This window comes from Falco rusticolus, chromosome 6, assembly GCF_015220075.1.
Source record: "Falco rusticolus isolate bFalRus1 chromosome 6, bFalRus1.pri, whole genome shotgun sequence".
Taxonomy (NCBI): Eukaryota; Metazoa; Chordata; class Aves; order Falconiformes; family Falconidae; genus Falco; species Falco rusticolus.
Genome location: NC_051192.1, coordinates 83,360,499 through 83,387,706, shown reverse-complemented (window position 1 = coordinate 83,387,706; position 27,208 = coordinate 83,360,499). Strand labels below are relative to the sequence as shown.

Genomic DNA, 27,208 nt, shown 5'->3' with positions numbered 1-27,208 from the left:
TGATGTAGGTCTACAATATCTTCACTGACCTGAGCAAATACTGGCTTGGTAAAAACTTAATCCAATCCTGTCTGTAATCTGCCCTCAAGTTTATTCTGTTTAAAAAAGATTTTTAAAAGCACCAAGCTGATAAGACTGTTTTTCAAGAAGTAGCAGCCACATGTTCTAGAAGCAATTTACTGCTGACCAAACTCTCAAGCAGCAACAGCTAGGGAAGATGTATGCATAGTAAAAAAAAAAAAAAAAAAAAAAAAAAAAAGACTTAAAAATGAAGAATGAATGAATCTGTCTGCATTTTTAACATCTTTTTGAATTTCAAGTACCACAGGTTTTACTTCATTTCTCAATGTACTCAACAATCATTGAATTGCCACTTCAAGATTCTGAGCACAAGTCCTTTCATTTCCCTTCCAAATGATGTCAAATTAAAACAGTTTCATGTTTGCTCAAAATGGCATTGGAATTGCAGCAGAGTGTCACTGTTTCTCAGTTGGCACTTCAGGTCAGTCTCCCTGTTCTGCTAGCCTGCCCAAGCCTGGAAATGGTCCTGCTGCCTGCAGGTACCTTGGCAGGAGCTGAGCAATATTTAGCACAAGGATAGCTGCTCAGATAACCACGGGACCAAACAAATGTGGGAGTGTGTGGACACATTCTGCGTCAGAAGGAGAACTGCACAGGGCTAAGGGATGATTTCAGCTATCAAGGTCTAGAAACAGGATTGTAAATTTGCTCTAGTCCCAATCAAATAGCTGGATAGAGTCCTCCTACTCCACACAATACTTTCAGGGTAATGGGAGACTTCTTATTTTCTTCCCTATTGGGAAAAAAGGGGGAAGAATTGTCCAGCTTATGGGTTCCTTTCTTTTTCTCCTGGCTGTTAGTTACTAGCTGTCTTTAATGTGAGGAGGAGTAGAGGTTTCATAAAGGAGTGAGGAAAGAATATACTTCCAGATAAGAGGACTTTAGTAAAACTAGGGAAGAACCAATATTTTTTCATGGCCAAATTAAATAGAAATCTCACACGCCAGCTTCTCTCCCTAATTTTGATTCCATAATAATTCAATAGGCTTGTGATTAGGTGAAAGAAATCCACTCTATCTCTAATTGCTACCATAACTATTTAAAACAGCTAAATACAAAATGAACTAATTTACTTGCAATAGCCTGAAAAGATTTTTCCCCGGTTCTACTTCAGGAAACTACACCATATTCACTAGAAATGTTAGCTTCTTCAATTGTATTTTCTCCTTATGTTTTTAGAATAAGGCTTTCCAAAATGCTATTAACAAATATATCTTGCCAGTGTTTTTAATTTGGTTTTCCTGAACGCCTTTGGAAAGCAGGCTGGAAGAACAAATGTGTCTCGACAGTGTCATCTAGCGACAAAATACATACGAGGCCCTTGAGAGAGCAGCAAGCAGCAGCTACCCGAGCTGAGTTGGACAGCTAGCCAGACACCTTCTTTTACACTGATTAAAGACTGATTGTACTTTTTTGGGAGGCCTCCCTGCAGGCGACTTGAAAACCTTTTCCATCCAGAATAGATGAGAGAGTACTTCCAGCAGTTTGCACAGGAGATGACGAGGCCATCCACGTTGCTCCGGGGGAAGCTGTCCACACTTTTAGTTCAGTCACTATTTGCCCTTTGCACACCTAAAAATATTGCCCGTGTAATGAAACCATAAAGAGAGATTGGTATCTTCCAAGAAAGCGGTGCTGTTCAAGCCAGCCTGACAAAGTCAAACTACATGAGCACAAGGACTGAATTTGTGCTTTGTGGGGAACTGGTATAGTGAGTGGAGAAGGATATTGTCTCAGCAGAGCTAATAGGAACTATTCAACCACCAGGATGTTTTAAAAAAGATGGGGAAAAAAATCACAACTTTTGTTATGCTTTTTCTCTTTTCCATATGCTTCATTTTGCTTATGTTTGTGCTACAATGCTCTGGTGCATTCACTACATTGCAAAAAACCAGCCTATCACGAAGATGTGGATCATCATTCTTGATTCATCATGTCTCAGCATGAGATGTATCATCTCGTTCAGGAGAGGACAGAGAATACCTATAGACAGCACACATGGTTGTTCAGCAGCACTGAAGAGTTTAGAATGAATGTAAGTATAGGAGCTGACTTGATTCTTGAGGGCAAACAACTGTGAAAATGAGATACAATTATGAGTGCAGTGAGATATTATACAGTGGTATTCCTTGGGCCTCCTTTTTTGGAGGTCTTAGTCTCAGGCCCTAGAACCAGGTCACTGAATTTACTGTCTAGTTGGGAAAGAAAGCAGAATAGAGCTGAGTGCTTTTTGTACTACTGTTGCTCAATCCGTGCTGTCTCACAGGCATTTATGATCTTCAGGCTTACAGTACTATTAAAACATGCCTTTGTACTCGCAGTCTGACAACCGGTGTTCACGCTGCAGCAACCAGTGGTGGTAGAGAGACAGAACTCCACTTCAGTCTTCATACCTGGAAGTAAACCAAATTACATAATTAATCAGAAACAATGACATCAAACTTGGGATTACTTTATCAAAACTTATAAATCAGCAGAGTGTATGAAATCCATCAAATATTATGCATCCTCTTTGTGAAACCAAAACAAATCATACAAAGGATCATTTCCATCATGACTGCTAAACAACCATTACATCCAATTTTATTTTCAATAAACTTTGAATAGCAGATGAAGATGTAATTTTTTGTAACGGAAAAATACTGGTAAATCTTCAGTACCCTTAAAGGCTGTGACCATGGTTCTACGGTGATAGGTCACAGAAAAATAATATTTATGCCCATTAGAATGGCAGTTCATAGGAATATGCTGCTGCTTGGCTTTTGTTATTAGAATCCTTAGCAGAAACTAGACAGCTGTATTAAATTTGCTAGAAATAACGTTGAAAGCTATTAATCAAAAATCCCTAAAGCTTTTCTTTTTAAAAAATATTCTACAAATTTCCTGATATATCCTGTCTGGAATACAATGCACATATACATGGTCTTTTTAAAGTGGACCTAAGTGATAATTGAGTAGGTGGGAATTATTTAAGAGAAAAAGTGAACCTTTTTAGTTTGTAAGGGTTCCCCCCCCCCGCTACAATTTGGCATATATTTATTTTAACAGTTGTAGAAAAATAGACTCTACTCATGCCTTTTATAGTTTCAATTGCTTCTTCATTTGTAATTTCATCATAGACTAAACCAAAATTGAATCTCAAATGTTAAGTACTGAAATATTTACCATTTCTTACACAGCCTTTCATTCATAGGGTTCAACCCACTTTAGATCGCCCTGTTTCCCCCCTATTTTGCAGGGGAGTCAATGGTCAGAAACAGCTTCACACAAGGGACGATTTAAAGCAAGTAAGTTAAGTTCCTGTTTTCAGCAGACCTAGCAGAGGAGCTTATTCTGATTCTGCATGGAGACAAACCATGCTGGGAGTGAGGAAGGAAGAATGTTCTCCCCACTGCTTGATGCAATATTCAGTGAGTCACTGGCACAGCTGAGACTAGCTCAAGAGAACTGCCTTGAGTCCTGCGCTTGACAAGCTCCACAGATGAAGAAAACTGCAGTGGTATAGTTTTTATTGCAGAATTGTTCTGCTAAGCCTGCCAGCTGCTAACCAAAGGATACTGTGTCGTCATCCAATGTTAGAAGAGTTTTTCGACTGTAGATGGCACTGCAAGGTAAATGCAAAGGTGTGTCTACTTGCTGTGGAGATTTTATTCTCTTGATTTTTTTTTTATCTCCCAAACACTCTGAAATCAGTGTTTGGAAGACTAAACAAACACAAGAGATTTTTAAGACCCAGAAAAGACCTAGAAAGAAGTAAGGTAAGGCCAGAGGAGACCTGTCTGGAGGTGATGCAAAGGGAATGCATGCTATCTTTACCAACCTACTGTTTAATGCAGGGCTATCCCATTTTGGGAACTGACACCTCCCACAACAGTGGTGGGTCACTGCAGAGACAGACAGGAGCGGTGACTCCAGCTGCTCCTGGCATCCCTGGGTCACACAGCTGGAGCAAGACAACCCAGCTCTCCAGGTGTCACTTCAGCTAGGCCATGAACTCCTGCAGAGAGCACACTGGTAGATTAGGAGAGACAGGCTGCATCACACTGAGCACAGCGCTGTGAAGTGCATCCTGAACCACAGCACTTTGCATGGCACGCAGCAGCATGCGGTCACCCTCTGCCATGCAGACTTGAGCGCAGCAAGACTGTACTGGCAGCAGCAACCCTGAAGCCAGTATATGTGGCACTCGGTGCCAGAGGGGGTGTCAGATGCCTTGTTCAGGGATAGCACCGACATAGCCCAAACAGCAGCATCCGGGCATGAAATGGCCAGAAAAAAATCAGCTGCACTGTAAACAGAATGTTTACCTAGTCTTTACAAAAAGTTTTAAAAGTAACAACCTCTTTTTTATCATCAGAAGGAGGCAAGAAAGGCAGTTTCTCTCTGTTCCCAGAAGTTCAGAAGCTATAAACAGGTCGTCCTCCACATCTCCTAACCACTATGATCTTTCCTCTCCAGTCTGTTGGACTGCCACAGGAGCAACAGTGTTATTTGCCATGGCTATGGAGTCCGAGTCCTTAGGAAGTCCAAGAGAATATCCTTGACTCTCATGTCTTTCCATCCATCCTCTCCCCTCCATAAGAGGCTGATGCTCTGTGGTAGTCTGCAGCCTTGCTCCTTCTGTTCAGGAAGATCAGGGTCAAAGGTGTGCAGGAAAGACAGACCACAAATTGAATTTTCTTGCTGCACTAATACAATAAACTTCCCACAGAATAAGAAAACACTTTGTTTACAATCATACTCTTCAGCAAACAGACAACATCCACTTCACATGTACTGCAGTTTCTGATTGTATTGAAGATCATATTCCAGTCACTGAAAGTAACTGTCCCTTTACTAGTTTCCACAGATGACTGTCTTTTACTATGTAGGGTATGCAGTTACAATTTTTTTTTAATGTACATTGTGCCCTTTACCATAGTTTTTTTGCAAAACTTTTTTTAAAATATGGCAATTCTGTACAAATGTGGGACAATGCGTTCTCATCATACACATATCACTGATGACAAACTATCCTTTTTGTGTATCTGGACTACTATAATAACATAAACTATACTTTGGGCATCTGAAATGCTCCCAAGGTCTAATTAGACAAGTTGGAAATATTATGAGTTAAAGAATGGATGTCAGTATTTGACATGACATGGCTACATGGAAGTGTTCCCAATCTTGTGAGATGAAGAACCTGCTTTGCTGAAGCCATGGTTTCTTGAATCAAAGCTCCTGGGAGCTCACAGCATCTTCATTTTGTACTTCATCTTCACAGGGGAACTCTGAAGTTGATTGAGCAGACTTCAGGGCATCCCCATACTTCACCATCCTCCTTTCCATGTTGTCTGATACTTGGACTTCTCCACACTTGCCTCAAATGGTCTTGGTATATGGAATTTAGTCACTCTGTCTCTTTGAGTAAGAGGATAGGCTTTCTTAAAGCAAGATGCACATATTTTTAATAAATTTGGAGATACTCTACTGGTATAAAAATGCTTCTTTTGAGTGTGTAGCTATCTGATAAATAAATAGTAGTCTGGGTTTTTTGCAAGCTCTCCCTGCTAAGAGGTGTTACACTGAATCTTCCTCTATTAGTTCTGTGATACAATTTTCCCAGTATTTTATAATCTTTTTTTCAAGTTCATGAAAGAGAGGGATCATGAGGAACTTATTTAGTATCAGCAGAAGGTAAGCCTGGAGCTGATTAATTGTTTCTTCAGCAGAGAGTATTACTGCTGCCAATAAGAATTACTACTCAAGGCTCCAGAGGACACTGGTAATAATTAGGCCAGCTAAAGCATAGAAATAGAAATGTGAAGGGGGAAATCTGTCACTTGACATTTAGTATAGCTGGAAAGAAAAAAAATTATTATTTTCACTTTTGATACATAGACTGAACTTTTTCATTACTGCCTGATAAAGGTAATTACCATCTATTTTCAACATCCAGAATCAATTTCAGAAATCTGTTATGAGATCATTACAGTGATAGCATAAAGTGCTAAGTACATTTTTTCCTTCCTGTCACTTACATATTCTCCTCTAATTCCTCCATTAGCCTAAGTATGGTGCAACAGATATGGCATGGAACTTTAACTCAGTATTTCTGCAGACTACTCTGGATGGATGGCTAGGATCCATAGGTCGCCAGAAAGCTGCCTAAGCTGCCTGATGGGGTAATGTCCTCCTCACAGCCCAGATTTATCTCCCCTAACCTTAAATGAGTATACACATTTGGAGCACAGTCAATCTATAACCCTTCAACAGTCAATGAACTGAGATGCATATGAAGAGAAAAAATATAGTCTGTAGGCTAATTAAGCCTCTCAAAAATTGATGTTCCTCCTCAAATTGTGAAGGTGGCTAAGTATATGGGTTTTCCTTTTTAAGTGCCGTTCTTTTCATTTTTTTGAGGAATTTTTGACTTGAAGTCTAGAGCTGCTGTAAAAATTAACAATGGCGGTCAGACACATTCTTTTCCTACAAGACAATTACATGTTTATTTGTGATAATTCAGATGTTTTCATCACCAACTGAGAAAAAAAAAAGAACAGTTCCTAACTGTCAGGCACATACTACTTGCTTCAAGAACTCACAAATCCGACTGTTGGATTATCTCATTAAAAAACTCTTCCCTGACTTGTTACTGGCTTTTCATCTCCACTGCCTGTAATGCCTTCTGAAAGGCTTAAAATGGTATAATTTTCTGCAATAACATTGCCATTTTCCACTGGTAAAAAAAAAAACCCAAGAAAAAAACAGTAATTTAAACAGAGGCTCAAGTTAACCTGCTTGAGGTGGTTTTGTTTTACATTACCTTATCACACCAACATATCTCTGCAAATCAAACTATATAATCCTGATTCTGTGAATGGTATTCATTAGTTCGCTGCTTTTGCAGAGGCAGCACAAAGTAGCAGGAATTTCTATTACTAACCTATGAGCTGGGGACAATCAGAAAAGCCTGAACAATAAACAAAAGGTAAAGTAGTTAATATCTCATTTTTTCCATTAAAATATTGAGTCCTGCAAAGGAGGTCAAACTTTTGCATAGAAACCCATTGCTAAAAGCTTTTGGTTATTCTGTCAAGGTTTTGGCTGACTTGAACTCCATCAAGTCCTATTCTTGACTCAGTATTATCTTCTAACATTTCTGTGTCCTCTGCTATAGTTTTCTATTCTTGACAGTAGTATTTTGTCTGAAAGACCTGAGGGGCAGTCCAGCTTCTTAGAAATTATTTTTCCTCACACAGAATCTATTCACGTTGCCTTGGGCCTTTTTCTACTTTAAGCCTCCTGATCCTTCCAGTGTGCTGTTTACCTCTTCAAAGGATGCCAGTCCCAGCTATTCACTTGAATTCGTATTTCATATTGCACAACAAAGCATTGTTCATGACTGACTTCGGTTGTATTTGGACCTCCTTATCTCCCCAGATGATCATTACTGTTCTTAGTCCAGCTGGCAGCATACTTGGAACAAGGCCACCTCTGAGATGCTTATGACTGAAGCAGAAAGAAGCTATCACTAGGAAAAGAATGCATAAATAAACTTCACATAGCATGCAGGGTTAGTTACAATGGTGAATGACTGCTGGCAAACCAAGCATTTGGAAATGGAGAAAATACTTGAGATTCACCTACATACAACTTCTACTCAATCTTCCCCAAATAGAACTGCTGCTGAAGAACACATGTAATGTGTTTCAACAGCAAATGTTGTGTGGCTTAAAAAATAGCTAGTTTTTTTAAATGTCTTTTAATGCTTGCACTACATGGGATGAAACTGTGGCTTTAAAGAAACACATAGAAACTCTGGCCATCAGCATTAATATTAACATATCATTAATGTATTTTCTGTATTTTGGAGAAAAGTTATGTTTGATTTTTTTACTCTGTATTTTATGTTAGGTACTGTTTGTCTTGGTTCCTAGCTTCCCACCCTAAAATGCTACACCCTAATCCTGTTTGAGATTAATCTCTAATCTGTACCACCCGTCACATCATTCAAGGTATAAATTAAAAACATAGCCCGAGTTGAGCCCTTATAAGAGTTTACTTGAAACACAAATGAAGTGAACTGTAGGTAACTACAAGAGCAGTTCTTCAAATCCTTATGTACATACCAAGTTTGCTTATGAGACTACTGAGCTGTTGCCAAAAGCCTCACAAAAATCAAGATGTATGTCATAAATTAGGCCACTTGCTCTGTCAGAGAAATTACACTGGCTTAAGACAATCTGCCTCGACACAGCCTCCTCGATATTTTCTCTCGCTTCACTGTTTTCCAGAGACCTGCAGGCTATTTAAGTATCTGCTTTCGAGTCCAGGAGAGGTGTTCCCTTGCCAGAAACCCGCCCACTTTCCTTACAGCCGGCTACGCTGCTTCTCGCGTGAAGACTGACACAAAAAGGCACTGACGCACCACAGCTTTCCGACCTTCACCTGCACTCCCCCCGTTATTTCCAGCTCCCTTCCTCACTCCCTCCTCTACGCGCGCCGCCACCACCTCGCACCTGCGGCGGCCATTTTGGTTTAACCCTGGCACCCCGCGGGCCGGCCCGCCCCCGCAGGCTCCGCCCCCAGGCCCGTCCCGCCCTCTCGAGCCCCTTTCGCTACCTGACCCGGCCTGTCAGTCGATCCGGGCTCCGCCGTGGGGGCGGAGCCCAGGCCGCTGTGGCAGCCAATCGGCACGCGAGGTGCGGCGGCACCGCGACCAATCAGCTGCTTGCTTCTTCCGGGGTGCGGTGCCTGCTGTCTCTGCGCCCCGCTGTGAGGTGGTGACACGGGCTGTCCGCGTTGCCGCTGGAGGTGTCGCGGTAGCCGCAGCAGTCTGGCCCTTGCCCGGTGTCACTGAGGATGAGCCCCCGCGCTGCCCAGAGCGCGTCCCGCCCTGTCCGCCCGAGCCCATTCATCTAGCGACTGGTGAGGGGCGGGCCGCGACCTGCTGATGTGTCCGAAGGGGGAGCCGGGCCTGGGGGAGGGGCAGCGTCATGGCTGGCCCTGCCGGACGGGACGGGACGGCGGTGGAGGGGGGCCGTAGGAATGAGGAGAGCCCCAGGCAGGAGAGCCAGGGACGGTAAAGGACAGCCGGCCACGTAGGATGGGAGGGGACCGGCTTCGAGGCGGAAGAAAAGTGTCTGCGCCGCCTGTTTTGATAAGTCTCTTCTGTCGCTTGTCGCTTCCCGGCTACGTGGACTTGGTGTAGTGGGAGTCAAAGCGGCCACCTCTGCCCCTAGCCTGTGGCTGGCTCTTTGAAACACTTAAGATCTTCCCACTCTTGACACTGGCAGCAGCCTCTGCCAGGTTTCCTTAGCTGGAGATTCCCGGGAAGCTTGTTGTGTCCCTGGCCTTCTTGATGATACTTGTCTGCAGGTTTTGGGAGCAGCTCACAGTCTTGCTGGCTTTAAGCAGCAACGTAGGCACTAGAGAGCTGAAATCTCATAGTTTAGTTAAAAGGATTTTTCGTGTGGTCTTTTTAGGGGCCAACTACCTGATGTCTGAAATCTGGCTTTTTGCTGTCATGGTCATTGTAGTTGTCTCTTTGTGGAAACTGACAACATTTTGTGGTTTACCAAAAAAATAATAATTGCCCAACACCTGATGTGGGTACTCTTTAATAATACTGTACCAAATGTTCTGAGTTCATTCTGAAAAGTCAGCTTTTCCTAAGACTTGATGTTATTTATTGGATATAGTTTTAAGTGTGAAACACAAGCACACATTCGTGGTTCATTGCTCTTGACTTACCTTCAGGTTATCTATTTCAAGAAAAAATCTAGAGAAGGTTCCAGTGTTTTGTGGAAATGCCTATAACTGCACACACTGTATTTGTCTATAACACTTCATGCTTTAACTTTTTGGACAGTGTTGAGTTATTAAATATAAGTAGTTTTGACTGTTTCAAGATAAGCCAAGCACAGTATTTCAGAGTTTACTGTTTATGTACTGTGATTCCTGACTAACAGATGTGCTCTGACATGTGCTAGATTTAGCTATCAATGGTACTTTGGTGGTTTTTTGACAGACGTGTCTGCCTTTAATTGCAAGTACTTGTTAGTCCTGTTAGGAGCAAATGTTATTGGATCACTGAATGTCTCATCCTGATAAGGATTACGCTGTTGTTGCTGTGAAGGCGGAAGTTGTGGAAAGTCTGGAGAGAATCTCTAATGGTCACCTGTACCAGGGTGTACCTGCCAAGTGGTGGCACAGAGGCTCTGACCTCTTTGTTTACTTCAGTAAATGAAGTAGCTTGGATCTCCAGTGGCCCAGGGGATGTAGCAGGTATGGCGGAACATGGTGTTTTTTGAAGCAAGTTGGTTTTCCTCCATAGCTTTAATTTTAGGCAGGTCACTTATTTAAAACTTCGCCTGGCCCATTTTGAGAGCCTCATTAGCATTCAGTTTATCATTTGAAAGTCCTTCCTGACATATAATCTTAATCCCTTAAGAAATCTGAACAAATAACTACTTATCTCACTGTCAGGGCTAAAATGGACTACAGTATTGATTTGTCTTCTTTATGTAAAAGCTGTCATTCAAAGGCTCTGGGTGGTCTGTAGAAACTGCAGCTGAAAAAGAAAATAGATTGAATGTGCTCAGCCTGTACTCATGGGTTGTCTTATAAACTTCCTGAATCCTAGTTGTTCTTTCCAAAGTTTCTTCTATTTATCTACTTCTCTTAAAACTTGATGTTTGAGCTAGAGGCAGCAGCCTACTTGATGTTTTGTGTATTGAGAAGAGCAGAACCCTTGCTTTCTGTGCCTTGTATTGCAATGCCCTTGTAATGTAGTTGAGAAGAAGGTGCTTTTTTAAAAAGACTGTATGTGAGAATTTCTGACTGCCAAACTACTCTTAAGGCGCTGCATAACTTAGATTTAACCTTTTTTCCTTGTATATTCTGTCACTTTCCCCACTCCTAAAATATATTGTGTATTCAGATTCAAGGGGTTGAAAAGCTTAGATTTATGCCCAGACTTCAACAAATGAGCAGGGAGTTTCTGACCAGGTTAAATCCTCTGTGGATGTGTAATCTGAGTAGAAATTAGTAGTGTAGCTGTTCTTTGAAACCTTGGATAATGTGCTGCTTATAGCTGAAAGGTGTGTTTGCTGTTATTTATCTGGAAATTCATCTGTGTTTCCTTGAGGGTATGTTGCTTAATGCTAGTGCTATAGACACTTTTGTCAGATTCTAAACCACTACTTTAATGTGTATTAGTGAAAGTTGCCATTAGGTAAGACTACAGTTGGCCGAAAATCCTGGAAAGTCAGTACTGTGGTCGCAAATTCCCTTGGCCTTAAGTCTGTAAGCTTTAGATTGTGATTTTTTTTTTTTTTTTATATTAGCTTACTTATCAAGTAGTCTGCATGGCGAAGTTTGTTTTAGTTACAAGTATTTTCAGGATTTCCACGCTGTTATGGTTACAGGTCTTTTGTGGTGTTATGAATCAAGTGTGAATGGACTAACTTGGAGAATATTATTAAATGTCAGAATGCTTGTTTAAAAAGCAACCCCCCTTCCACTCCACCCTGGAAATCTGTAACAACTTGCAATACCCTTACAAGGATGGACTTAACCTTCCCGAAGCGTGTGATAGTGCCAGTTATATTTCTTTTCATTTATCAACTTAATTTCAGAGCACATGAATTTTGCACCTTCTGAAAAGCCATATTGTTTACTTTTTTTTTTAAGGAGGAATATTAAGATTGACAAGTAAAACTCTAGGCTTCTGTTATACGGAAAATAGAAACCATTATTTAGTTCCATTTTAGGGCAGCCAAATACTAGGTAGTTTTTCAGCAAGTGCATTGTAGATGCAACTGATATTTAGAAAAGTATCTTATTTTTCTTAATAATAATAATTAAAAAAAAAGCCAACAGAAAAAACAGTGACTGGAATGAGGTTATGCCAATTTGAAGATCAAATAAGGTCTTGAGAAATATATTCTTAGTAGAGCAGCCTAAAGCTGGATTTCAAGTTCAAGTCGCTAGTTTGACATTTAATGAAGTGTGTATGGAAGATGCAAAACCAGCAATCTGTCTTCAGATGGCACTGCATTCTAACTAGCTGAATCTCTTCTGTTTTCTCTTTCACTTGCATGTGAGACTGTTGTCTTTATTAAGACCAAAAAACCCACACCAGCAGCTATTAGCCACTGCCATGGTTGCTGGTATCCCCATCCAGGTTAGGCAGATTTTGCTAGATCTAATACTGAGTATAGGCTTTCATCAGGAAGAATCTGAAAGACCACAGATACGAGTTCTGGTGTCAAATGTGTGCCTCCCAGATTGGATACCATAGATAGACATTGAAACTGCCAGCCATGTGATAAGGGTTGGTTGCTGTTTCTTTTTTGATAGCACCCTTGTACCTTTGCATCAAGAATGCAAAACCTGTATGGAAATATGTGCTAGAAAAAAAGAAAATTGGGAATATGTTGGTGGAGAACATGATCCTACAGATGTAGAAACAACCAGCCTATATTTTCCTTCATCCAGTAGCTTGCAATGCCTCTGTGCTAAATGTCTCTGTTCTAGACATCACAAAAATTTGTGCTGAATACGCTCTGCTTTCACAGCGTTTATTTTCTGAAAGATAGTGACTAAGAAACAATTATGTAGTAGGGGGGGCTAAAGCTGCTTTGGTATCATCATTTATTTCTTCTGGGTTAATTTTTGTGAGATTTGTATTACCAGAACACAACCGATGACATATTTTTTATCTATTCTGGGAAGCCTCTCGGATAACAAAAATAGGTAAGCAGAACCCTTGGACTTGAAGAACACTAACTCACCAGAAGTGCCTTGTAAGCAGCTTTGATACGCAGAGAGATTTCTGGAACTTCACAGTGTGAAACTTCTGCCAACTCTTTTTATTTTAATTTTTCGCAATGATTGAACAGAATCTCAGGATTTCATGTCTTCCCTCTGCTGTTTGCAGGAAATGAAATCTACAATCATCATCCTTAGTTATTTGGTTATTTGTTAGCTTGGTCGTACAGATACATAGAATCTTAGTTAATTTGATACTAAAGAGAGGTGTGATAGTTTTGATTTTTAGACATTTTGGCAAAAAAGTGCCAAATCATTGCCTATTTGTAGTGACTTCTTGAAAGAAACAGGTATTTCAGACAACCACAGTAGTTAGAGAGCTGCTGTTCTGGCTGTAGGAGTTCTGGCTCTGTAAGGTCAGGTGACGCGTCTGATGCACTCCTTGGAGGGTGTCTGACAGCTGCAGTGCAGTGGTGCTTTGCCTTCTCTAAGGGGAAGAGCTGAGTGGGAGGGCTCTACCCACTCACTTCCAGGTGGTGAGATACCACAAACACTTTCTTGCTACTTAGGAATTGCTTCCAATTTGGTTGTAATCTTTCAGATTTTCCTGGGTGTGAACATGTTTAATAAGTAGCTCATACCTCTAAGGAAAAATGCAGCAACCTGCTTGCTGCTGAAGTAAAACATCTTCGGGATAATCTTAATAATGCTCCAATTCCTCCATATTTTTTTTTTTTGTGATTTGTTTTCTATAATGAAAATGCTAATTAGGAACCAGTTTTTAAAAATAATTTGGATTTCACATGATACCTGTCGTATAATAAAAATGTTTAAAAGATATAATCTCTTTTAGCTATTTATGTCTTTTAATAATTAGATCATTAGGAGGACACTAGTATTATAACATGAATATGATTAGCGCAGAGAAGCCTACAGAAATATCTGCAAATAAAAGCAGACACATAATCGAAAGGGCACTGTATTTTAGACATTTTCATCCAAAGTTTAGTAAATGCTGGTGCTGTTCCTATTCTGTGCTTACTTCAGGTGCTGTTCATTCAGCTGGGACCCCATATACTAGAAGTAAGCATTTGGACAGCACTAAGGTTTTCACACAGACTTGAGTGTCAGTTCACAATTTTAAAGTTTTAAGGTTTCACTTATGAACCTCCTTTGTATTTAAAAATAGTCATATCTGATTATTAACCCTTCTCAGATGTTGCAATAACATGATAGTTTGTGTCATTGGTGTGACAGTCTTTACTGTGGAGGGGTGAAAATTTGATCTACAGCCTCGAAACTCAGGGTGCATGTATCAATGTACTAATACAGTATCTAGTGTTGTAATGTTTATAGTAAAGGAGGGCTGGGTTAGAATGACTTCTAAAGAAATAATTCAGCAGAGTCAGTTTTCACATAGCTTCAGTAAATGTCACCATAGTGGAGCTATTGTGAGGTAAACAGGGTTGTGTTTCTATCTGGTAGCAGATACTTTTTAATGAGTGGTTTGTTCACAGTATTTTCGTGTTTGGTGAAGCTAGAGCTCAGGTGCTTTAAAGTTGTTTTTCTTTGGCCTCTCTGTTCCTGTAATGACACAACTATCTTTGGAACCAGGATTTAACTTTCATCTGAATCATTTTCTCATACAATTCATTGTCTTAAATAGGTGTGTACCTGCCCAAGGGAAGGAGTGGCATGGGGCATGGCAGGACTCCTTCCTTGGGTGGTGGTTCCATTTCATATCAGGTTACCTAACAGAGTAGTTAATTTTTTGAGTCCCCTGAGTAATTTTTCTTTATGTTCTTTTTAATTTTACTTTTCTTTATTTGTAGCACTAATAGTGATGTCTTAACAGTGAATTATATTTAAGATGTGCTTTACAAGGCATATGTAAAATTTACACTTCTTCAACATCATAATTTTATTGCCTAGTGATATATTGATGAAATGTGACAAATTGGTTTGAGAATAATAGCACTTCTGATGTTTTTCCTGTAGTCTCTGAATTTTACTTTTTTTTAATTGTTACTATTTAGAAAGGTGTTTGATGCACAGGCAGTGTGAGTCTGCTGATAGCAGTCACCTGACACACTTTGATTCTGTGGAGCAGCAAGTCAGGCTGTGTTCTATGAAACTAGAATGTTTTTCAAGCTTGCAGCAGCGATTCGCTTTTCTTTATAGTGTGAGGCTTTAGAGAAGGTGAAGGGAGAAGAGTCCACACAGGTATATGTAAAATTTCTTGAGTTACTGCAGAAGTTTGTATGTTGGTTGTAAAATGCCCTGTGAAGTGAACTGAAGCTTGCTGTGACAAATGTTAAGCTAAACAGTTGTGGTCAATTTTGGTCTCTGAAATAGTTATGAATGTTACTCCTGGTCAGGGATGAGGGGCTAAATTGCACTGAATAAAAACTACTTCCCCACCCCTCCTTCAATTACCATCTATTTGAAATTGTTTTGAAGGTACATACTAAACAAATTCTGATCTCTAGATTCCCATTCCAAGTATTTAAACTTTTCTGAATGAGGTGGGAAAATAATTGTTGAGGACTTTGTCATAACATGTTTAAATGAATACTCTTGGGTTATTTTTTTTTTCCTTGGAAGTTTCGATTGCATTACTAATGCTTGTTGTAAACTGATTGCTTTCAGCTTGGTGGCAATCTTGAGGATAATTCTTGAAATAGGAGGACTGGTATTTCTGTTTTCTTTTCCAAACAAAATTGTATTTTCCTGACAAGTCTTTGCAGATAAGAGACATTAACAAAATATGGTTATACATTCAGTGCCTGAAAACCAGTGGAAGCTAACTAACAGGTGTTTTTGAAGGGGGTGTGGGCCAAGGAGTGGGGTGTGCACATCTATAATGACTGCTGAGCTGGAAAGATAGCAGGGTGAGTTTTTTTTTGTTTTGTTGGTTTTTTTGTTTGCTCTTTTTTTCTCTCCCAAGGATTTCTTAACATTTCAGTTTTCATGATGACATTGCCCAGCTTCTTTTGGCATATTTTACTCATGGGTAGAACAACTTTAAACTACAGTTTGCATAGCAAGCAAAAACTTCAAAGAGTATAACATGATTGAATACTACTTCACTCAGTTTGCAATTTACACTTGAAAGATTGAAGCGTGTGTTTTGGGGACTGAATAGCAGTTCACATTAAATTAGGCAGTGTATCAGTGATGTATATAGTTCACTTTTTCTGTTTTAGATGGGTTTATGTATGATTTTTAGACTGCTGTCTGTACTTCATGTACTGTAATCCTTTTAAGTATAGCTTCACGTTTTTAATAGGTTAGATGAGTGCTTCTGTCAGGCCTTTTTTACTTTTGAGAAAGTGGATGCCAGAGAAAGATGGATATGCTGAAGTAGGCACAGATAAGCAGAAATGCTGTATGCCCCAGCCAATATATTTTTATGAAGAATTTGTATCTTTGCCTCCTTTTCCTTCTTCTTCCTCCCTAACCCCTTCCACCTTAGACCTTCATGTCTTCTTGCCTGTTTCAAGAGCTTTGGCTCTTAGCCCTACATGAGCACCAAAATCCTGAATACATGTCTCTTGTACAAGTTGCTTGTCTTTACTCTGTTGCCATCTTTCCTCTCACCTTTGTCAGCGGCTCAGGGAGCGGTGGAGAGGAGCCTTCCTGTTGGTTCTGCTGAAGAGACTCAGTAGGCAGATGGGTAGACATTCAGGCCAGGGGGAAGAAAGAGGGGCATAATGCTTTTTTGCAGTGGCTAAAGGAAACTGTGGTGGTCCCTCCGTCCTTCTGTGTGACTGGCAAAGCTGCTGATAGCCTAGATGTACTCAACAGCTATGGGGATTTGTTGGTGGGTGTTTCTGTTTTGGTGTCCCCCTCCTTTTAGTTCAGTTCTTGGTTTGTGATCACAAAGTAGTGATATAATCAGATGGTAAACTCTCAGGGTCCTAAGGACCCTAAGTCTGGGAAAACAAACTTTCTTTTCCTTCAGATTACTTTTTTGGATCCAGTTCACAATGTAGCCTCAAAGATTTATATCAGAGAAAGGGAGGAGGTGCCTTTGGAGGCTGGGGTGGCAAAGGGACTAATGTTTTTTTGAACTGACTGAATGCCTGAGTATAAGCTCAAATGGCATGGGACATGCAAGTTAACCCTTGCCACATTGCTCTTGAACTTACAAGTGCTAGTTTGATATGCATTTAAATAGGTACAGTTGCTTAGGAAAATAATTTTTGTTTACTAATGTGTTCTGGTTTGTTCTCTTTCAGGTCTCCCTTGCAATTATGGAGTTTTAGAAGAATAAGGTAGTGTGGAGGGGGAATCCCCCTCTGCACACGTGAGTTAGTTCACTTTTGGAATTTTCTATGGACAAGAACATTTGTTATATAAGATGGTGAAATAAGACTTCTAAAAATATATATTTATAAGTATTTATTTGGATCAAGTGCCAAACGTAACAGTACAAAGATTTCTGATGGCAGCTCAATAAAACTGGATTTACATCTTCGGAATTACAAATTTTTTAAGGCACTGTGTTGTATACTAAATTGGAGTGCCTTGATACACTTAAGGGTTGTTCCCCTTAAGGAAAGGAGCAGCTTTAGAAGTGAAGATGAATTCTCTCATGCCAGATTGTACTTCAAAGTGTCGATCTCTACAGCATGCTTTGGATGTTATTTCTGTAGTAACCAGAGGAAGCGAAGGCCAGATCAAGGCCTTTCTCTCTTCTTACTGCTACAATGCTGCAACTATAAAGGATGCCTTTGGTAGAAATGTTATACATCTTGCTTCATCTTGTGGCAAAAAAGGCGTGCTAGACTGGTTGGCTGAGACCAAAGGAGTAGATCTCTTGGCAAAAGATAAAGAGTCTGGATGGACAGCTTTGCACAGAAGTATATTTTATGGATACATTGATTGTGTTTTGTCATTACTGAAGGTGAGTGATTTGCAACTTTAGTTTTCCTTGGTATCTACAAGTTTTAGGGTTTTATCGGTTGTGTAAAAGCGGGGTTTAAACTTGACTGAAAGCCTCTTGAGGATTGTCTTAATACTGTGTTTAGATCACAGTACATTGATTTACTGAAACGTTGTCTCTGTGTTCATACAAGATAACTGCCTTTGCCCATGCAGAAATCAGCACTGAGTAAGGATCCCTGAGTAACTGGACTTCCTTGAAGACTGGTTTGTGTGGATGATATCCAGGGTCAGGATCTTAAAAGTGGAGAGTGATCAGACTAAATATACTCTAAAAATAGACTCTTCAATAAAGAAAAAAAAACCCTGTACCAAGTAGCGCTTTTAGAGAACATAAAATAATGAAAGCTTGAGTAGAGTTATAATGAGAAGTGAATCTTGCATTTGAGAGATAGCACTTCAAGATGCGGAGCGTTTTACTAAGCAAATCCCTATTTCATTCATATTTTAACCAGGGCTTTTGCTCAATACCCCTTATTCCTTTCTTGCAATTGCTGTTTATTCCCTACCACTTCAGAAGTTGTGTTTAGTTTTGATTGTCTTTCCTTCTGTTCTTCCTGTCCCAAGTATAGCAAAGGGAAAGCTACATGTGGCTGAGATCTGTTCAGGGTCCCTTAACCATGTAAGAAAATGAAATATTTGTGGTTCAGGGTTACTTAAAAGCATACCTTTTAAGGCAGACAACTTTCCATTTTGAGTTCAGCCTTTTTAAATTGCAATGACTAGCGGTTTGTAAACAGAAAACTCTGCTTTCAACAAGATTTTAAGCAAAATGGTTGTAGATCCAGTATTTTTTAGTTCTTGAAGGTCTGATAACTGTTAAATATGTATTTCATGTTCTGTACCCTTACACAGTGAGGAAGTTTCCATGAAAGTTGACAAAAGTCATTGCTGGTGTGAGAATTTATATAATTCTGTTCTTTACAAAACTGGAAGTTTTGTATGTGATGTATGAAAAAGTAATCAGTCCTCTAGTGCATGTGTGTATATCTGTATCTTTGGTACTTGCTTAGAAGAGACCTGTACAGGTCTCCCCAGATGTATTCTACTTTTCTATCAGCTGCATGAATGAGTGAGATTTTTCTGATAGCTAGCTCTGCTGATACTCTTCTAAGAAGTGGAATGAAACAGCTCATGGAGAGTGCTCTGCTTCCCAGTTCCTTAACTGAAGTCTCCGTGCAGTATGCATTATAAAAAGGATATGCCCTTAAGGTATTACAGCAACAACAGGAAGGGATTACAGAATAAGTTTATGAAATAGCTGAGCTAGAAAGAAATCTTTGAAGGTTGGCTAGACCAACCCACTTGCTCAAGCAAGGTTAGCTAGAGCAGGTTGCCCAGGACTATGTCCAGTTGGATTTTGAATGGAGGTTCAAACATCTCTGTTCCAATATTTTAATGCCAGTGCAGTAAAAATGGTGTTTAGGTTTAAACAGAATTTCTTACGTTTCAGTTTGTGCCCTTGTTACTTTGTTTCTTTTGTTCCCTTGTGTCAATATCACTGCTATCTACACCTCACCTCCAGTCAGTTACTTATACATACTAATAAGACACAGCCCCTCCCCTCCCCCCCCCCCCCCCCCCCAACCTTCTCTAGGCGGAGCATTCCAGTGCTTTCAGCTTCTTGTATGTCAGATGCCTCAGTCATTAGTTTCTTGGTGTTCTGGTGGATGTGCTCCTGTATGTCTGTCTTGTACTGGGGAGTCCAGACCTGAACACAACACTCCAGCTGTGGCTTGCCAGTGCTGAATAATACCTGTTGGCAACACTTACTTGCAGCCCTGGATGCTTTTACCATTCTTAGCTGTGAGGACACACTGCTAGCTTGTGGTGGACTCGTTGTCCACCAGGAGCCCTGGATCCTTTTCTGCCAGGCTGCTTTCCAGTCACTTGGCCTCCAGCTGTATAGTGGGTTGCTCCTCCCCTGGCCAGGACTTGCATTTCCCTTTATTGAACTTCATAAAGTTCCTCTGAGCCAATTGCTCCAGCCTGGTAAGGTCCCTCTGAAGGGCAGCATAACTCTCTGGCTTGTCAGCCACTCCTCCTGGTCTTATATCATCATCAGCCTTGCTGAGGGTGTACTCTGTCCTGTCATCCAGGCCATTAGTGAAGATGCCAAACAGTACTGGGCCCAGAATCAAGAGCTGGGGTACACAACTGGTGCGGATGGCAGACTTCTTTTGTGGGCTGGGGGCAGTCATGACTTACTCTCAAACTGTATCTAAGTACAAGTTTTGCCACTCAGCAGTTGGGGTTTGTTTTTACAAATTCAGATCACGTGAATAGCACTGCAGCCTGTGTTCTGCTTGTAAATGGCTTCTGTAGCTGCCAAAGAGAAGAATATCCAGCTACTTGTTAAATCATAAGAATAGGTTGGTCTTTCTGTCATATAGTGAATTAATACGGGCAGTGTTGCTAGTATGGTAGCCTTTATAATTTGGAGAATGTATGTTGTTCTGCAACTTGCAATAGTACATATTGCAAGTGTTTTTCCAAAGGAAGTTATGGGTTAAAATCCCTACTGCATATGTAGCTACTTGTCCTGTCATGTTTGAATGAATCCCACTCTGTTGATTTTTTTTTATTTCATGTGTTTACTTCTTAAGGGTGAAATTCTGTAAGGTTTTCTTTTGTATTAGCCATGAGCTGTGGTACATAGGTACAGCAGTATTATCCACTCAGTTCTGCGGGGGGACACCTGCAGTTCTTCCCTTCTGGGATGTGATTGATGAAACTTGATTTCCTTAAAACCAATGGTGGTGTAGCAGCAGTATTTTGCATTGAGAAGACAGTGTATACAGAGAATATTTACCCCGCTCTGAGTTCTAAAGGAATGACCTGTTCACGCTTTATGTTTCTGAAGCTTCCATGCAGCTGTTGTGTTGTTCATGTCCTCTTGCCTTTTCTCAGCAACTGTGAACCACTGTTCCTTGCTTGTTTTCAAAGCCATTGCAGGGTATTTTTGATGTTCTCACTTCTCTAGCTTGTCAAAACTGACTCTATATGCCAATATAAGAAAATGTGTTCTTCAAAGCTGGTGAATGCATTTTGGTAAATCATTGCCCTTCCTAGATGGCCATGCTTTATTTTCAAGTGTGTTTCCTTTGTGTTTCACTGATTACATCTTATTACTCACTGAGTATTCATACAATAAAATTCCAGTTAATAGGTTAACATGATATATACTTGGCTGAACAGAATTGCACTGTTTTTTTCAGGTTTGCTTACAGTTTACGTGAATCTGAAGATTATACTTCATCAATATTAAACTTCAATTAAAGATTCATGTAGCTTCTCAAACATTTAACTGGCTCACTTTAAGCTGTGGACTGAAAATTAACTTCTGCTCTTCTCTTCCCCTCCTCTCCTCTTTCAGCATGGCGTTAGTCTGTATGTCCAGGATAAAGAAGGCTTATCAGCCCTGGATCTAGTGATGAAAGATAGGCCAATCCATGTGGTGTTCAAGAAAACTGGTAAGAAATCAAATTGCTTAAATTGTTTTATAAGGAGGTGTGTTTCAGCAATGTATTAATGTACATATGAGTGTAGACAAAATTCTCTGTTTCTAATTAGGACTGTGTAATGAGATACACCTGAAAATATGGGGTCACGAATATCCTGAGACCGCAGGGGCAGAATCTTGGCAGTAGGCACAGGATGCATGTGTGTAGCAAAAATGAAGGAATAACAAATGACAGGTTAAAAAAAAAAAAAAAAAAAAAAAGCCAAGTGATATAATAGGTAACCCAAAGAGGTTGTGGAGATCTCATCCCTCTTTTAATTGAAGTTATTAGAGAGCCTTCAGTGTCTCTGAATTTGATAGTTTACGTCAGTTTTGTGTCTTGTTAAAAGAAGGGGAATATGTTCTTGTGTCTTCAGAATATTTTTTAGACAAGGTAGCTTGATGCAAGCTAGTTACACTCACTCTAAATACTCATTTCCTATTTGGAGAGATTGTGTGTAAGAATAACTTGTAGCGTACAAGATTTTCTTTGACAGGGGAGTAGTTTTCCCAGTAGTGTTTCTTTATTTATGTACTGTTCTATACTTCTCTACACCCCCTTCTTTCCTCTTTTCTCCATGTTTCCAAGTTCAGTCTTGTTGTACAGTGAATTTTTTTCTTTTTAGCTTGTTTCCAGTCAGTTTAAGTAACGTTGGTTATACAAGTCCTGAGCATGTTAGTGTTAAAAATTGTCACAGCACCTTACTTCTTACAAGAATAAATATTTTTAAAGTTCAGGTTTAGTTAAAAACAACTTTCATATTCAAATTTTTGATAGAAACAGCAGGAGTTGCTTTTTCAAAGTCAGTATGCACAAGACCAGTATATTTACAAGCTGCAGAGAAAATTTTTTTCATTGCAGATCCCACAGAAGTCTACACCTGGGGAAACAATATAAATTTTACTTTGGGTCATGGTGGTCAACAGGGCAAACATCATCCTGAATTGGTGGACCTTTTTCCTCGGAATGGCGTGTATATCAAACAGGTATTCTTACATAGGCACCTTTCTGAGTGAACTTGAAATGGTGTGTGAGAGGGAACAAATACTGAAGATGTTACCAAGTTTTGAAATTTTGCATGGGAAAAAAAAAGTCGGGTCTGTGGTTTTTTTGTTGTGTTTGTATTTGGTATTTTGTCATGTGTCCCTCCCCTACCCCCTCCAATCTCTTTCTCTTTCTTCCTAGTTATTTATCAGCAAGCAGCTTCTATTGATCTGGGAAGCAGCTTAGAGCACCTATGGAGTACTAGAGTAGGCCTGCTGTATTACATTCTTGCTGCTTTCCTCTCCCACCCCCAACCACCCTCAATGAAATTATCGTTCTCTATTTTGGTAGGGAGAGTTATTTTTTTTATTTCTATGATTTACTTTGGATATATGGCTCATATATCATTAAATAAATCCAGAAACATGGTACTCCTTATCTGTTCCGATTTTCAGACTTTTTGTGCAACTCCAGTAGTGAAGTGGGACAATGAATCTGTTTGATACAAGTTGAATTAAAATTCTTCTTGTGTTGAAAACAGCACGTGCTGTTAAACACACTTTCTGTAGCAGTATTTTTGTCCTTAATAACTCCTTGAGACTTCAGTTTAAGAATGCATGGAAGTTAAAAGAACAGCTTGAACAAGCATTCAAGGCAGGCAGTCTGTGCTGCGGTCTTAACATGTTTCCTTCAGCTCTTTTGAGGCAATATTGTTGTCCTTAAAACTCAGTCTTTTGAGCTTCTGTTAGCCTGTAGGGGCATGCTTGAAATGATTTTAATAAATACAAACAGTAGGTCTCTTCAGGTAGGTTTAGGCAGTACATAATAAATGTAAATCACATATTTTGTGTTTTATGACTTGATTTGGTGGTCCTGTGCATTAATAGTAGTATCTTACTTGTATTTTCACAAGCAGATCTTTCTTAAAGCTGAAATTCTTCACACAGTAGTTCTGGCAGGTATTCTTGGATTATTCAAGAAAATTAATTTGTCCTATATTGCTTCCTCCCCACCCCTTTTTATTTCAGGTGGTACTCTGCAAATTCCACTCTGTGTTCCTTTCCCACAAAGGTCAAGTTTATACATGTGGACATGGACAAGGAGGACGCTTGGGTCATGGTGATGAACAAACATGCCTGGTGTGCTATCTTATGCTATCTTGTGTAATCTAGCATGATGTTTTTTTTATTTGAAACATCAGGTCTAAAAAGTGATTTAGAGTTTGTGTGAGTGTACTTTGAAAACGAGTTTGCTGTTGATTTTAAACAAATGCCCTTGCTCCCCATCAAATAACAGAAAAAAAAAAACCCCTCTCCAGTACTACTAGTGAGGTGACAGAGAATAGAAATGTGCTTTTAAATATATTTTAATTTAAGATAGCTAGGTACTGTGGTTAAACTTCTATGTTATGGAAGAGTTGTTTTAAAGGCTAGCTGATGCCATATAAGTAGAAGCAAATAGTTTTGGGCTGAGCTGGCTTCTTAAATAGGTTTGTGATGCTATCTGATGAGTGTCAAGACTGGCACAAAGGAAAAAGCAGTACTGTGGAGCTGTAGTGGCATGAAAAGTGATGGCAGGATTGCTCCTTCCTAGACTTGCACAGCTATTAACTGAAAACTCACCTATCATTTTTGTTTGAATAGTACATATTGCAATATGCAAAAACAAAATTTGAGGAGACTAAGATATGATGACAATACAATTCTTAGTCTTTAGTACCTTATCCTGTGTGCATTACCTGGTAGTGTGCATTTAGTTTGCAGCACGATAAGTTTTAAAAATTTCTAATAGCAGTTATCTGGTAGAACTTGATATTGTGTCGCTGGATGTTCAGTGAAGACTGGAGCTCAATTCTGAACACTTTTTTAAAAAAATGCAATTCTATGAAATGAGATTTTTTTGCAAATTGCTGTTTTGAATTTGGGATGTTACCCAGGGATGTTACTGCTTCCTTCTCTGGAATTTTCTTAGGATTATCCTGTGTTTTGGAGGGAGAAATCTTTATTGCTCATGGTAATTTAAAAAGAAAAACAAAAGAGGTAATATTTAATATTTGTCCAGCTGTCCAGAAGTTATAGTTTTCAACCTAATTTTGGAACAGGTAGTTTAAAAATCATCTCCCTGGTAGGAGAGGATGCATTTAAAATGAAAACAGCTCATCTTATTGCATTGGCTGTGGTAATTATGTTAATGAGTGTATTGTATGTTCAAATGCATTTTTGTCTGTAGTTCAATATTTGGTCATGATTTTCTGTTGGGTTTAATGTTTTTCATATATGGCCACTGGCTAATACCAAACTAGTATATTTTTATATCAATGCTGTTTTTTTTTTTTTTGTTCAGGTTCCAAGACTTGTGGAAGGCTTAGCTGGCCATCAGTGCTCCCAGATAGCTGCAGCTAAGGATCATACTGTTGTTTTAACAGAAGACGGATATGTTTATACGTTTGGTTTAAATACTTTCCATCAACTGGGTATTCTTCCTCCTCCTCCTAACTGCAGTGTTCCTAGACAGGTAAAAATAACATCAGTCAAAGCTTAGTTGTTCATATGTTGGATTTTTTCAACAGAAAGTAAAATGTGAAGATTGTGGAAATAACTTGTAAACCTTTTCAGGACAATTAAGTCAAATGTGAGTTCAGATAAAATCTTGATTCTGTGTTATCATACATCTTAATCTGAAATACTTAACTGTGTCCTGATAAACATCTTACTTTGTAACCTGAACAGTACTACAGTGTGTAGTGCCAAGTATGATATAAGGTACAATTGCCAAAACTCTTTTCTTCCCCATATTGTTGTGCAGGTGAAATAACATAAAAGTAATAGATAGGTATTACTTGAGATTCAGGCTCTTTGCTCTTTTAAATCACTGGATGGTATATCTCGGGGTTTGATGGTTGTGTCCATTGCTTAGAAGCACTATTCATTCTGGAGTCATAATGCCTTGGGAGGAATAGTGACAGGGCAGAGAGCGTATGGACATTAGCATCTTGGCTGTATTTCTATGCTCAAACTCTTAATGTTTTCTTTTTTTTTTTTTTTTTTTTCTTAAGTAAGTAAGAGTTAAATCACTTATTATTTAAAGAAAGCTTCATCTGGAGTAGAACAACGTTGCACTTCAGTGTTACAGAAGTAGGAAAGAATAATTTGCCAAAATGCAACAGGATAGTGTGTTGGGTTACAATGGGGTGCTTTTCAATAGTGTAATGATAGCTGTGTATCCACAGTATTTGCTTTGATCTTGATCATTTTGATTTGGAAAATCAAGTTAAATTTGAAGTGTGGAATTAGTGTTCTGTAGTGTGTTTAGGGCATTAGGACTTAAAAGCTGCAACTTTTCACTTGACACTTTTGCAGGACCTGAGTCTTTGGCTGTCTTATACGTGTCCTGTACAGTCTTGTTTCAACATCTTAAGACAGCCTGAGGAAATCTGATTCTTGTTCTGATTAGATAATGCAAAAATTTGACTACTTTTTGTGCAATATTTTTGTGTTATCTTTGCGTTATCATACATGCTTTGCTAGTGCAATGGCACCCCACTTGACAAACTTCTAAAATAATCCTGATTTAAGACTGTATGTGGATTGATACCAATTCTTGATGACTTTCAGAATGAAATGTTGTCAGAAGTTTGTACATGAGAAATTCACCTGTTGCTGCTTAATATTAAGATGTACTTTGGATTTGTGCTTAGGTTCAGGCAAAAAACCTGAAAGGTAGAATGGTGGTTGGAGTGGCTGCAGGCAGATTCCATACAGTGCTATGGACTAAGGAAGCAGTGTATACCATGGGGCTGAACGGCGGCCAACTAGGTAAGGTAGAAGCGTTCTGAAAGCAAAACTGAGCCATTAAGAGATGTTATTTGTGCTGAAGCTGTTATGTGGTTCTGCAACAGAAGCCTTGTTAAAGCTCTCTTCTTGCTCTCCCCGCCTCCCCCCCCTTTTTTTTAAACCAGTCTGATGACATCATTCACTCTTCTTCTGAAGAATATTTTTCATTCCTGCCAGTCACTTTCACATTTTGAGATGATAGGAGCTAGTCAGACTTAGCTCTGTTATTTGAACTCTTTTGTAATTAGTTTGCCTTCCATGTGTCTTGTGTGGTCCTGCCGGTGAAGGCTCTCATGAAACTGAATGTGCTGTTTGCGATGCAAATTACCCCAAGGCAGACTTGTCTCCTTCCAGGGGCCTGGCTGGTACTACTGCCCTTAATAAATTATAAACTAGCATTCAGCTCTCCTGCCTATGTCCTTTTTTCACCATGCACTGTAAACATGCTACTGATAACTTTTTCCATACCAACTTTTTAAACTGAAATGCTTGCCCATATCTAGAATTTTCTTCAACAATGCCATTTACAGAATCTTAATTCAGTATTATTCTGAAGTCAAGAAAGAACCTAACAAAAATATATTACCAACTAGTGAACTTTTGATTTGTTGTATGAATGGGATATTTTAATTGCTTTTGTCTTTTTTAATAAACAGGTATTGCAATATTGGTTTGGATTTGCATTTCTGCAGTTCTGTATCTGTGTGCAAACAAAACTGTTAGCTAGCTCTGGTACTTACAGTTAATCTGCATCAGTTCTGGCATCAGGTTCAGGCACTTTTTTGTGTTCCTATTTAAGATTGCAAAGGTATGTGAAAAAACTTGTCTTTGTCAGAGAAGTATCTTACTAATGAGTATTTTTTTTTTTTCCAATGCATCAGTCATACATACTGTTTTTTTGTGGTTTCGTGTGTTGTTGAGATTGTTCTGGTGTGCACATGGCCCAGTGCAGTACCATATGAGACAGTAATTGGGTTCTAAGCAGTATAGTTGTGTCAGCTGAGCACTGTGATAGCCCTGTGGTGATAAACCTTGCCTCTTTAAGATGTTTGGGCATAGCAGTACACTGTCACGTGACTTGGTCATTTTCAGCTTTAGGGG

At 39.4% G+C, this 27,208-nt stretch overlaps 1 protein-coding gene and 1 long non-coding RNA gene across 4 annotated transcripts in view; one reads left to right on the top strand and one right to left on the bottom strand.

The window, feature by feature from the left end:
- Window positions 1-1,222: 1,222 nt before the first annotated feature.
- Window positions 1,223-7,587, bottom strand: LOC119149521. Its single transcript, XR_005104733.1, has 2 exons — window positions 7,394-7,587; window positions 1,223-2,474 (listed from the first exon to the last, which is right to left on the bottom strand). It is a non-coding gene; the product is annotated as an uncharacterized LOC119149521 (long non-coding RNA).
- A 1,215-nt stretch (window positions 7,588-8,802) lies between these two features.
- IBTK (inhibitor of Bruton tyrosine kinase) overlaps window positions 8,803-27,208 on the top strand; it is a 57,780-nt gene continuing 39,374 nt past the window's right edge. For all 3 annotated transcript variants that reach the window (XM_037391474.1, XM_037391475.1, XM_037391472.1), the window contains exons 1-7: window positions 8,803-8,994; window positions 17,082-17,749; window positions 21,164-21,260; window positions 22,152-22,276; window positions 23,303-23,413; window positions 24,618-24,788; window positions 25,972-26,089. In XM_037391474.1, the coding sequence (XP_037247371.1) occupies window positions 17,426-17,749; window positions 21,164-21,260; window positions 22,152-22,276; window positions 23,303-23,413; window positions 24,618-24,788; window positions 25,972-26,089 (946 nt within the window). In that variant the 5' untranslated portion in view covers window positions 8,803-8,994; window positions 17,082-17,425. The remainder of the gene's footprint in view (window positions 8,995-17,081; window positions 17,750-21,163; window positions 21,261-22,151; window positions 22,277-23,302; window positions 23,414-24,617; window positions 24,789-25,971; window positions 26,090-27,208) is intronic.